This window comes from Vespula vulgaris, chromosome 2 (genome assembly GCF_905475345.1).
Source record: "Vespula vulgaris chromosome 2, iyVesVulg1.1, whole genome shotgun sequence".
Taxonomy (NCBI): domain Eukaryota; kingdom Metazoa; phylum Arthropoda; class Insecta; order Hymenoptera; family Vespidae; genus Vespula; species Vespula vulgaris.
The window spans coordinates 3,932,547-3,944,933 of NC_066587.1; the positions used below are offsets into that span (position 1 = coordinate 3,932,547).

The window sequence follows — 12,387 nt, forward strand, 5'->3', positions numbered from 1 at the left end:
TTAAATAGTTTATCGACCGATCGCAAGTTAAATGAGTATAATACATATTATTCATTTCAATTGAATTTATTACAAATACCAGGTCATACAATATAAATTGTTTATAACAATGACCTTTATAAAATTTTATATATGATAATTACATGCAGTAATAATATATAAAATTTTATATTGCGTTTATAGGTACTTTTTTTACATTTTTTAAATGTTTATATTGTACACAGCCCATTCTGATTTTATATTATATATGGATAATTAATATAATGTCACACATACATGTGGGTATAATCTTGAATATTGTTAGAAATATTATAAACAATAATTTCAAAAAAATAAGATAATGACTCTAGAAAGCAGTTTTTCTAGATTGTCATAGGAATACAAAACTAAATTACAACTAATAGAATATATAGGTTATTAATATCTTGTGTTTGTTTTACTTATTATTTATGACAATAATTAATCACAAAAAAAAAACTACTGATATCAATATTAGTAAATTTTCAACCATAAAATTTTCATAATTCACTAATTTTACCTATTTCTATATACAATATATTACAATGAATTTCTATTTTCTTATATATCACTGTAGATATTTACTTCTTGAACAAAACTACAGATACGTTAAATTTTTATATGTTTTATTTATAGAAATTTTGTTCTTTCTTTTGTAAAATTAGCACTTAAGTGGCATTAACTTCTTTTTTTTTATATTAATTAATTTTTGAGTACAATAGTTTTTTTGTTCCTAAATTTTGCAAAAAGAACATTGGTGAATAAACAAATATGTAATAACTTATTATTGATCTTTTTTGGTACGCTTATGAGTAAATTTTATACATGTTTTCTTGATATATAAATATCAAGAAAACAAATAACATCATCATAAATTGAATTAAAAATTAGATTTGGTTGATAACAGGCGATGAATGTATAAGTTGGAGTAAGAAATAATAAATAAATGTGGCAGAATTTAAGATATTTCATAAAATGCATATATACATTAATGATTGTGGAATGCTTCATCATCTGTTATATGTTTTAGTATAGTATATTACTTGCATTTTAAAACAAATTTAATCGATATTCGAGTCAAATATAATATAAGCTCTAATTATAGTCATCACATAAAATATTCTACCAATTTATTCTTTTTGTTTGTGAAACTATTTTACAGTTACTTAAAATATAAATACCTATTTTTTTAATTATTTTTTTTTTTTTTTTGTTAAATATATCACTTTCAGTTAAGATTATATTATATATTTTCTATCTAACGATCATAGTGTTCTTTTATAATCTGGAGACTATCTGATTCATAAAATTTCATTTAAATTTTTATATTCAATTTATATTATTTAAATATTTACAAGAGACAGTAGTAATAAAGCATCGAAATAGCTATACACTATTCTCTTGTTCTTTAATTATTTGCTAGTTTTGTACATGTTGTGCTTGTTGCAATTCCTCTTCTGTTGCCTCACCTCTTCTTATATATTGTGCCTTTTCTTGACCACGTACGCATCCTTCTGTTATATGAACCGACATCACATCACTTCCTGGTACTTCAAACATAGGTTCTAAAAGTAGAGCTTCCATTATAGCTCGTAAACCTCTTGCACCTGTTTTCTTTTCCATGGCTAATGATGCTATAGCACTCAAAGCATCAGTTGTAAATGTCAATTCCACCTGTAATAATTTAATTTACATTATAACATATGGTCGTACATAAAAGTTTCTAAAACGTTAGTTCTTATATTTATATGTACCTTATCCATAGAGAATAACATCTGGTATTGAGGAACCATAGCATTTTTTGGTTCTGTAAGAATTTGAACTAACATATCTCTGTTTAAAGTGTGGAAAGGTACAAGTACTGGAAATCTTCCCACAAATTCTGGTATCATGCCAAAGTCTATTAAATCTCGCGCTTCTACTTGTTGCAATAAAAGATCTTTCTCTTTATTGTCTGTCTCTGTAGAAGGTGACATATTAGCTACATCAGCGAGACTGGCAGCTCTTCTACCTGGACTTTCAGATGCAGGTGCTGCACCAAAGCCTAAATATTTTTCAGTCTTGCGTCGTGAAATAAGTCTATCTAAACCATTGTAGGCACCGGATGCAACGAAAAGTATGTTTGTTGTATCTACTTGTAGTGTATCACCCCTAAGCTTTCTCGAGCTATTTCTTTCAGGCACATTAACAATTGTACCCTCTAGCATTTTTAACATTCCTTGTTGTACACCCTCACCTCCAACATCTCGCAATTGATGTATACCAGGAACAGCACCTATTTTATCAACTTCATCTAAAAATACAATACCCATTTGCGCTCTCTCCACAATATAATTGGCATCTTGTAAAAGTTTTGCTATAACACTCTCTATATCTTCTCCAACATATCCTGCTTGGGTTAACGTGGTACAATCACAAATCGCGAAAGGTACATCCAAACATTGAGCTATTGTCTGTGCTAACAAAGTTTTTCCAGAGCCAGTTGGTCCAAGCAATAAAATATTACTTTTTTCTAGCTTTAACTGATGTTGCTGACTGTCTAAAATGTCTGATCCAAGTGAAGACTGATTCGATTTTTGTTGATCATTATTACCAGAAATACTTTGATATCCAACTCCTAATGAATTTCCGACGCTAGATATATGCAACAAATCTGAAAAACAAAAAAAAATCTTTTAACATTTATGATATAGCTTTTTACTTGAAATTATATTAAAAGCTATGAATTAATTATCAGAAAAAATAGAATTAGGTCGAACAATATATAATGTGTGAAAATTAAAATAATTATAGATTTTAAAAGGAAAAATTAAAAATATTTTATAAATTACAATGCAATAATAGATTATTATAAAAAATATTATTTACGTGGTTTAAGACCTCTGTGAGTAAATGGATGATTCATGTCTTGTGAGGCAACTGAACTAGCACTAGGTTGAATTGTCTGCACAGGTAAGTTGTTGTATATCCGTTTATAATGATTATATACAGCAACACTGAGTACTTTTTTAGCAAATTCTTGTCCGATAACATGCTTATTCAAATATTCAAAAATCTGAAATTATTCATTGACAGCATTTGTATACTACATAATTAATATTAATTTTAGTGTTATTAAGAGATATTGAGATCACTTTTTTTGGAGGTGGAGGTGGTTTTCTATAAAATCCATGTTTGGAGTCCATATCAGGTCTTAATGCTTCTTTTAAACTTCTTTTTGAATCTACTTCTGACAGTACTACAAAAAAGTGATGACATTTTTCGCACTTCACAAATCTTGTTGATGCTATTATAAAGAATAAAAAGTATGTTAATATTATTTAGTATTTTTAAAACGAATAAAATAATTGATAAAGCAATTTATAATTAATACTTACATACAAAAGTTTCAACATGTGTACAAGGATCTCCACATTTTGGACAGATAAGAGCATCTTTTTTACCATTATCACCACCTGATCCTGCTCCTCCAGATGTCGTAGTACCGTTGCTTTTATTAGGAGGTACAGTTTCAGTTGGAGCCTTAGCTAAACTTGTACTTGTTGTAAGTGATCTACTAGCAACGACTCTCACAATCTTGTGAACTATATAACCATCAAATCGAATCATTAAATGATATTAGATATTATACAGAAATAGAAATAAACATACGTATAAGATATATTAAAAATCATACTCACAGTGAGTGGTAACATGATTGGAAGATGCTAAACGTCCAGCACTGATCAAACAACATCGTACACAACTCATTGTTGCAATCACTATTAGCAATGTAATATCCGTAGAATTAAATATATATTATACAGTATTATACTGTATAATTTGAGATCTATAAAGATAAGAAATCTATGAGTAATATAATATTAAAATTATTTTCCTTCTTGAAAATATAAATATTCATGCATTAATTGCCTTTATCTTTAATTAACAGGACAGAACTTTTTAAACACAAAATTTTTTTATTTGGCAAAGTATATTTACATCGTAATAATATTAACATTTATCTTGCAAACATATCAAATTATGAAGAGTGAATATTTAAAAAGCTGAACTGCGTATATGACACTATATGACAGTAACAAAAATAATACACTGCACGAACTACACGTCAACAGAACAGCACTAACCTTGTGGATCTCCACAGATATAAAAGACGTTTATCGACGATGATAGTTCTCATTTAATTATCAAATTATTGTAAATATTTCGAACTATTTGACAGATGTCAAACGAAATAGTCGAACCTATCCATAAATGATCGACGATAAAGGTAAACGGGCTTCAAAAATAAGAAGATACAAATATCTGACACATCACGCACACAGAACAATATAGACTTAAGTTTCATGAAGAAAAAATACGGTTCAAGGTCATAGATAGTCCCGCAAATCTTCTAACTGCGTCCGTAACGATGTTTATTCGCAAGTATCTTTGTAAAACGGTATACATTACATAATTTACCTCTATCGTGAAAAAACAGTGCAAGATGTTGCGATGGTATTTCCCAAAGTTCCTAATTTTGTAAACATATACGAATGTATACGTATGACCGTTGACTAACGCGCTATCTGCTGAACAAGTTCATGTACAATTAATGTGCACGCTCAACAGGATGTATAAGTCAAATTACGTCTTTTTCTTTAAGTTTATGTATTTTGCTCTTAAATTATCAATCACATATGTATACGATTTAAAGAATATATATATATATATATATATATATATATATCTTGTATTTTGTAAATATTTATTTAACTGTATTTTCCTTTTGAAATAATATTTGGAAATATTTAACTTATACACGTCGCTATAAGATACTTTATAATATAAATTCATAATTCAATTTTATTAAAATATTTATTATCATTGTTTGTTTATTATTTAAGTGAGAATTTTTAGACAAAATATTTTCGCAGATTTCTTTAGTAATAATTCGAATCAGCTTCATCTAGTGGCAAAAGAATGAAGTTAAAGTCACAATTATTATCTACAAATTTAAGTATTTTTGTCGGCGATATTGTTTTCAGTTTCGTTTATCTACCACTAGGTGATGCTGAAGAGACATTCGTATTCTACGCATCTTCGACATAGAGTGAGTTAAAATATCTTTTCTAACTACGTAAAGAATATTAATTATTAATTATTTTATATTAAATATAATACAAAATTTCGGACGAAAAGAAAAGTTATACAATGGGAAAAATCGAAGTTAACGATGAGGTGAGTTATAGTAGCGTTGTATTTAAAATAGTTTAGAGGTTATGAGAGTTTGTTAAACCTTTACAAAATAAGAGTTCATGCTCATATTTTTACTACAGATAGTTCGAATGAGGAAATTAGTACGACAGGCCAGGGTATGTGTAATACATAAATTAACAAGAGAAGCTAAAACATTGCGTACAAAAAATGGAACCGAGAAGCAACAAGAAAAAAATAGAAAGAAAGCGGATAAATTGATCAATGAGATATATTTCTTAAAAAAGATCAAAGATGATCGTATTACCAAATTTGGTATTACTAATACAAAAAGTTTGCAAGAAATTTTACAAAGTAAAAAGTCTAAAGCAAGTACTCGTATTATGGCCAAAGTAGTGGATTATAAGTCGCTAAAAAATGCTATAATCCAATTTCGCAACACATACTCCGATTATGAGCAACATTTACAACCTGGGAAAAATAAATCTATAAACCAAAATAAGAAGTCTGAACAAAAGGAAGAAGAGAGCGAAACGATAACAAAGAGAGAAACACGTGCTAGTAGTAGAGTTACTGAAAGTTCTTTAGCGAATGAATCAAATTCTGATGATGAAGATAATAATAATATAAGGACAGAAACCGAAGATAGCAATCATTCAGAGGAAGAACAAACTTCAAAACAGAATGATTCAGAAGCAGAAAGTACTCTCAGAATAAAACCTATAATTTGTAAACGGACTAAACACAAAGAAAATAAATGTTTAAAAAGAGATAGAAAAGAAAGTACAGAATCTATAGAAGAGTGCGATGATAAACATGATAATGAAGATGTTAAAAATATCAAGAAAGCACGGGTAAAGATAATATCCCAGGAACATAAAAAACAAAGACCGGTAAAAGTTATTAGTAAACAGGCAACAGTAAAAAGATTTACAGAAATTCTGCAAGAACAAAGTTCAGAAGAAAATAGTTCTTCGAAGATGAACAACGAGAAAACTCCTACTGAAATTAAGTCAGAATCCGAAAAGAAAGTCGATTCGTTCTTCGTAAATGGTGACGGTGATGCGTACTTGAGCTTAGCATCTTCAATAATAAAAGAAGATAAATATCTGTCCGAGAAAGAAGATAGTAACTTTTATAATAACAAATCCAAAGGGTACATCGATAAAAGGGCATTTGCGAACGATAGGTTTTTCAGTAATGTAAAATCCTCTGAAACGATAAGAGGAAGAGGAAGACAAAAAGAAAGTCGACACAATGATAACAATTTTAATAGAGATAAAAGTTTATTTAAAAAGCAGAAGAACAGCAATGAATCGTTCTTCAAAGATACAAAGAAACATAACAACGTCATGAGCGAGAATTCAAACCAAAATGAAAATTTACATCCGTCTTGGGCAGCAAAGAAGAAACAACAAGAGATTATAAAGCAAGGTTTTCAAGGAAAGAAAATCATTTTCGATAACGAATAAATTATAACTCATCGATATTTATGTAGACTTTGTAAATAAATTATTCTTATCCTTATACGACAATTCTCTTAGTGCAAATTTTGTAAGAATTCGAATGAACTGAATATTCCGATACGATATTAAGATTTATACGAGACGAAAAGATTACGGAAGTGGCAAAATGGAGCGACGAGACGGGAAATGATTAATTTTATAGGCTCATCACTTACTCCGTTTTGATCGGTGATTTTCTACGTCGGAAAGCGATTACGTCCACGACGTTCAACATCGTTCATTTCTTCGCTCAAGAACAATTTTTGTACACGTTATTGTATACCATGATTATTGTAAATATTTTAGGAAGTAGAAGAAGCGAATCGTTTCAAACATTCTTCATTTTTTCTATCTCTTAAAAAATTTAGTAGGTTAACTAATATAATAATTGGTAGCAACAAATACGAATAAATGTTATTAGTCGAATAGTTCACACCGCACGTTTATAATATGTACACATATATACATAACAGATATATTCGTATTAAACAAATAAATTCTACATAAATCTTCATAAAAATTGATTACGTTGATCCTTAGTTTCTTCGAGTTTCGATAGAATACAAATAAAAATTAAAACGTACGTAAGATAAACTTAATTTCATAATTTTACAATTTTTCTATAAAACGTTATACAAAATAATCGATTATTACTTAAAAATGGATAATCGCATGAATTAATAGTATACGTGTCTCTTTTATGGCAAATTTAAAAATAAATATTGTCCGATGATAATATTAAAAGAATTATAGAGATTAGAAAAAAAAATTTGATTTCTCGAGTCCGATCTTGCAATGAGAGGGGAATATATATAGTTTGTCTCATTTGTTTTTAGACAAAGTACGTTGCTTTTCACCGTGCGTTACTAATTGAGAATCGACGGGAAGACCTTTTCGACGTCGTACAGCGTCCATGTATTTCTTCGCGCGATTTCCACTATCGGCTTTCTCGCCGTAATGAAGATACTCTTCCTCTGTCGATGGTACCCAGTATGGATCTTGTTCAATAACCTAGAAAAAAGAAAAGAAAAAAAAACAAATCCAGACTAATGTCAATCATTTATACGTAACAAATACACGAGAATAATTTTTAAGTATTGATATATCGTTATTTTTATTTTTCATTTTGAATATCTCGATTGGATCCCTCGAAATACACATCGTTCTCGTTTTACAAGAAGAAGACCCTACAAAAATGTCGTCGTTCCATCCTAGCTGTTAACCGGACGTTCAGAAATTCCGTCACAGGGTATACCTATCCTTCTGGTTAAGCAAAGGCACCAGGAAGAGGAGGAAGACCCGAGAACGAAAGGATATCCGTGGGACGCATACGGGACGCGTGATATTTACGAGAAATTTTGTTGCTGTTGTTGATATTATTATTATTATTATTATTATTATTATTATTATTATTATTATTATTATTATAGTTGCTAAAAAAAAACAAGGCACGATTGAACATTGCATCGCGAAAAAGAAAAAAAATGAACGAAAATCGTGCAGGTGATTTCATTTTTCGTTTGTGTTTCCTTCTACCACCCTTAGTCCTTTTAACATTTCTTTTTTATTACATTTTTTCAGATACATTGCTCGTCTCCTCTCTTTCTCTCTCTTTCTCCCTCTTTTATTCCCTTTTTTCACCATCTACATCTCTCGCTCTCACCCGTATTGAAATTTATAAGATGCGGACACCTGGTGCGGACCGAAGCAAACGAGAAGGATAATCTATAGCCCGTGGAATCGAGTCCGAGGGAGTCCGTAAGAAAGGACAATAATTTTGCCGGGTGAAACGAAGATGGTAAGACGCTCGTCACCCAACAACAGATGGTAGACAGCACTTTTTGTTTCAAGCCAGATTTGTTTTCGTAGGTTTTCGGAATATTATGTCTTACAACTCTGGCATTATGCGTTACCATAGTGTTCCTTCCCTTTTCTCTCCTGGTATCATTCAACCAAGTCATCTCATTTTTCGTGCGAAAGAATACTTTTGATTGATCTCTCGAGTTACAAGTTAGATTTTACTTTTTATAAGCAAGTATATGCAATCCGCGACAAACTTGACCAAAAAAAAAAAAAAAAAGAAAAAAAATCGATTAAGAACTAACTGTTCGACCATTATGCGATTTTTTCGCGAAGCTCAATTCGAAAATAATTTTGAAATTGTTAAATTATAAAAATAAGATTTTGTTCAATGATCTGAAACGAAAAAATGTTCACTTTCTCTTTTCTTCTCTGTATTTCTTTCAATCGTTCGTTAGAATTCATAGTGTTCGAATTTAACCGTTCCTTGTTCGTTACACTACTTGAGAAAAGTGCCAGTAAAGAAAGATGGTAGGGATAGTTTCCTTCTCCTACCAGCAGGGAGCCCGTAGAAAAAGAAATGACCATCCTCGTTCGGTTGTTTACCAGCAGCGGTTCTTCGCGGTAGCGAGCAAAAGATGGAGAGGTACCGTCGTGTATATACGATTTCCGGTTCTAACTATCGTCATTATTTCTTCAATTTCCGAACGGAAGTACTAATTTCACCGATTTAATCGCGCACCTTCTTTTTACTCCTTCGAAGTAACTTGCGTGTCTCTTCGTTTCTTGCGTTCTCTCTCTCTCTCTCCCTCTTTCGTTTACAATTTTCTTAAAAGATCATCCTATTAATACATTTTTGTTTCTATTCCAACCCTAAATTCTTAGGATGACGCATTTTTCTTTTATTAAATAGAAAACGATTCTCTTGAAGAAGAAGAAGAAGATAAATAGATAGAAAGAGAAGAGAGAAGATCTATAAATCGTATAAATTTATAGTCAAGGAAGGTATCAAGTACCAAGTAACAAGAAGCTTCTCCTCAGGCTCCAAACACGTCAAGGTGCACCATCAACGATAATATACCATCTTCTTCGAAGGAGACTTTGCATGCTCGATAATAAACGTTTGAGTTTCGAAATAGTGACGGTTGGCTTTTGTAGGAGGACGTTTCAAGAAGATAAGCGAGCCAAGATATCTTCGAGGGGGGTATCTTCTACCAGACGGAACTACGGAAGGTTTTATACGTGCTCGTAAAGGGCCCTTGGGCTACGGTCCTTCTTCATTGTCGTCCCGTCACCGGTCGATCGTCCTCATTGTACACGGAATAATAGCCCGCCAGGGGTTTGAAAGTTATACCGAAGGATTTCGAGCGACGCCGAAAAAAAGAGCCTGACACCCTCACTCAGGGCCTTCCTACTTTTCGACTCTGTTGGGATTCTAACGTTTTTGCTTTCCTTTCTTTTTTTCTCTTTCTTCTCTCTTTCTTTTTTCTTCTTTTCTCTTTATCCTTAGATTTTATCAAACATTAGGTACCTTCCGTTAACAATTTTCGAGAGATTCACGAGGTACCAGTTCATATACCTGTAGTTAAATCATTACACCAAATTTCTCTCTCTTTCTTTCTTTTTTGATAATCATAGTTTTCTTCGAAATACAAAAAACATGTAGAAGAAAGTTGGTCTCTTGAATAAGAGATGATATTCAAGTATCTTTTGTTAGATAACACACCTGCCAAAAGGGTAGAAACAAAGGAGAAAAACGACTGGAAAGATATCTGATACTTTATGTTAACGATTGAGAGACATCGCCTAGAACAATATTGTTATTAGAGATCTATCTCCTATTATAGTTAATTAAACTAGACAATAGAACTATAGATATTGTTAATAATTGTATTAAAAATGTCTATAGTTGAGATGTTTTTTACATCTGTATCTAAATCCAAAATACGTAATTCAGTATACATAAATAATAAAATTTTTGAATATTATAATGTATGTTAATAATTAATAATTGTTATTAATATCTTTATCAGACTTAAGTAATTAAAATGCAAATTGATTTTTCTTAATTTGTCTATGTTTTAGTCAAGATTTTTGATGCAAAAATATAACATTACTTAATTTACATGAAAATAGTAAAAACAAATTCATTCGTTTTTAATCATTAAAGATAGGTAAAAACAAAATAACTGTCGAAAGATAAAAATGTTCCCTTAAAAGACTATAGGGGGGTTAAGCTTTTAAAATAATCTCGAGCCGGCTTTAGATAGTGTACCTTTGGTTACCCAGGTCTGATCTACGTATTACTACCTCTGCTAGATTTTGGTCAGCTTACCTCCCAATGGCTAAAAACCAGCTGAGGACTCGCCAATCCGGACGTTTGTGTTCTTAGTTCCCTCGCAAGCTGAAAGCTCTCAGGAACCGGTAATGTAGCCAAGACACGAAATTGTCCACCAAAACCCAAAGCATTTTCAGCGGCCACCACTCGACCTTGTCTTTTTCCGAAAGCTGCATACAATTTGCCTAAAAATGTTAAAAGAGTTCCTTTAATTCTTCTTGTAAATACCTTCCTTTCGACAAAAAGATACGAACGAACGTAAAAATGAGTCAGTATAGTTATTATTAAATGTAATTAAGTGAACATAGATTTTTATTTAAAATCAGAAGTATATTTATTTTTCTCTTATTAGATTAGATTAGATTAGATTGGACTAGATTAGATTAATTTCGTTAAAATATTGGATAAATCCATTTATTATCTTTAGTTTCGTTCTTTAAGGATTAAATTTAATTCGTGCCGCAAATATTCTCGAGCAAATATCAAAGGGCAAATAAATTTGTGCTCCTTCTATAAATACTCGAGTACACTCGAGTAATAAATAGGCTTATTGTAATATGCATGATACAATATATTTATCGTTTTCCGATGAACGGGAGACTAAAAATCGTTCTCTCTCATTTCTTCTGGTTTCGATCGCGAAATAAGATGATGATCGATAGAAATAACGAGTCGAGGCACGTAGAATCGTGCAAACGTTCGCGTTGGAAAACAACCGAGGAACGTTCATACATTATTTATCAATATAGTATACCTGCTGCTCTCTCTCTCTCTCTCTTTCTCTTTCTTTCTCTCTCTTTCTACACGCTCGACATAATCTGTGATGCGAATAACCGATGATTTCTCGGCTCTACGTAAGTTATATTACGCCGCGAGGACATTGCAGAATTATAATAATTCGCGAGGACTCGTTATGCCGACATTCTCAACGAGATTCATTATATAAGATTTGTTTCCGTAAACAAGAGCGAAGAAAATTCGAAGGAAGAGAGAAAGAGAAAGAGAAAGAGAAAGAGAAAGAGAGAAAAAATAAAAAATTATTTCCATTTTTCGAAGAAGTCACTTGGGATAAAAGAATTACTCTGATTTATTCAACACTCTATTTCTCTCTCTCTCTCCCATATAGTATCATTCCAGTTTATACCGACCATGCAATCGTTCTAATCGTGTTGAAATATTAATAATCTCGCAACATCGATTCCTTTCCGATATTCTAAGTCTCTCGCATTGCTCTAATTATCTCCAATCTTTATTTAGATAGTATATAATCCTACGTTACAAGATATTAAAAAGCCTTATCGTCTAATTAATTTTTTTTTTAATTAAATTCACATATCGCGAATATTAATGAAATGATATATTCATTGAAAATCGATACGATATTTTTTTTCAATGTCTAACTATCTCACTTATGTATTAGAGTTAATTTATAAAATATCATGTCTAAATGTTTTCTGTTTTCTTTGTGCGTTTCTCTTGGTAAAATAGACGCAAACTGGATCAGCGATCGTTCTGCCACGAAGCGTATCT

The 12,387-nt window shown here is 31.0% G+C and overlaps 3 protein-coding genes across 6 annotated transcripts in view; 1 reads left to right on the forward strand and 2 right to left on the reverse strand.

The window, feature by feature from the left end:
* Positions 1–47: 47 nt before the first annotated feature.
* On the reverse strand, positions 48–4,833 carry LOC127072531 (ATP-dependent Clp protease ATP-binding subunit clpX-like, mitochondrial). 4 transcript variants are annotated; one of them, XM_051012997.1, is made up of 7 exons: positions 4,480–4,833; positions 3,699–3,847; positions 3,396–3,602; positions 3,153–3,304; positions 2,887–3,073; positions 1,773–2,671; positions 48–1,692 (listed from the first exon to the last, which is right to left on the reverse strand). In XM_051012997.1, the coding sequence occupies exons 2-7, from the start codon at positions 3,766–3,768 to the stop codon at positions 1,438–1,440; spliced, it is 1,770 nt and encodes a 589-aa protein (XP_050868954.1). In that variant the 5' UTR covers positions 3,769–3,847; positions 4,480–4,833; the 3' UTR covers positions 48–1,437. The 4 variants fall into 4 exon arrangements, with proteins under 4 accessions (XP_050868954.1, XP_050868956.1, XP_050868953.1 ...); XM_051012999.1 differs by having other exon boundaries at positions 2,899–3,073; positions 4,146–4,833; XM_051012996.1 differs by having other exon boundaries at positions 4,146–4,833.
* A 127-nt stretch (positions 4,834–4,960) lies between these two features.
* On the forward strand, positions 4,961–6,749 carry LOC127072535 (serum response factor-binding protein 1). Its single transcript, XM_051013003.1, has 2 exons — positions 4,961–5,238; positions 5,337–6,749. The coding sequence occupies exons 1-2, from the start codon at positions 5,212–5,214 to the stop codon at positions 6,684–6,686; spliced, it is 1,377 nt and encodes a 458-aa protein (XP_050868960.1). The 5' UTR covers positions 4,961–5,211; the 3' UTR covers positions 6,687–6,749.
* LOC127072521 (elongation factor-like GTPase 1) overlaps positions 6,478–12,387 on the reverse strand; it is a 51,845-nt gene continuing 45,935 nt past the window's right edge. Inside the window, exons 4-5 of the mRNA XM_051012968.1 lie at positions 10,855–11,042; positions 6,478–7,730 (exon numbers count right to left, since the gene is read on the reverse strand). Coding sequence (XP_050868925.1) covers positions 7,542–7,730; positions 10,855–11,042 — 377 coding nt within the window. The 3' untranslated portion in view covers positions 6,478–7,541. The remainder of the gene's footprint in view (positions 7,731–10,854; positions 11,043–12,387) is intronic.

Bases quoted from the DNA above. Each gene is read 5' to 3' on its own strand.
- LOC127072531 (XM_051012997.1), bottom strand. From the start codon at position 3,768: ATGAGTTGTGTACGATGTTGTTTGATCAGTGCTGGACGTTTAGCATCT. The intron at 3,305-3,395 runs GTAAGTATTAAT...TCTTTATAATAG, and splicing joins ACATGTTGAAACTTTTGTAT to CATCAACAAGATTTGTGAAG. The intron at 3,074-3,152 runs GTGATCTCAATA...GAATAATTTCAG, and splicing joins CACCTCCACCTCCAAAAAAA to ATTTTTGAATATTTGAATAA.
- LOC127072535 (XM_051013003.1), top strand. From the start codon at position 5,212: ATGGGAAAAATCGAAGTTAACGATGAG. The intron at 5,239-5,336 runs GTGAGTTATAGT...TTTTTACTACAG, and splicing joins AAATCGAAGTTAACGATGAG to ATAGTTCGAATGAGGAAATT.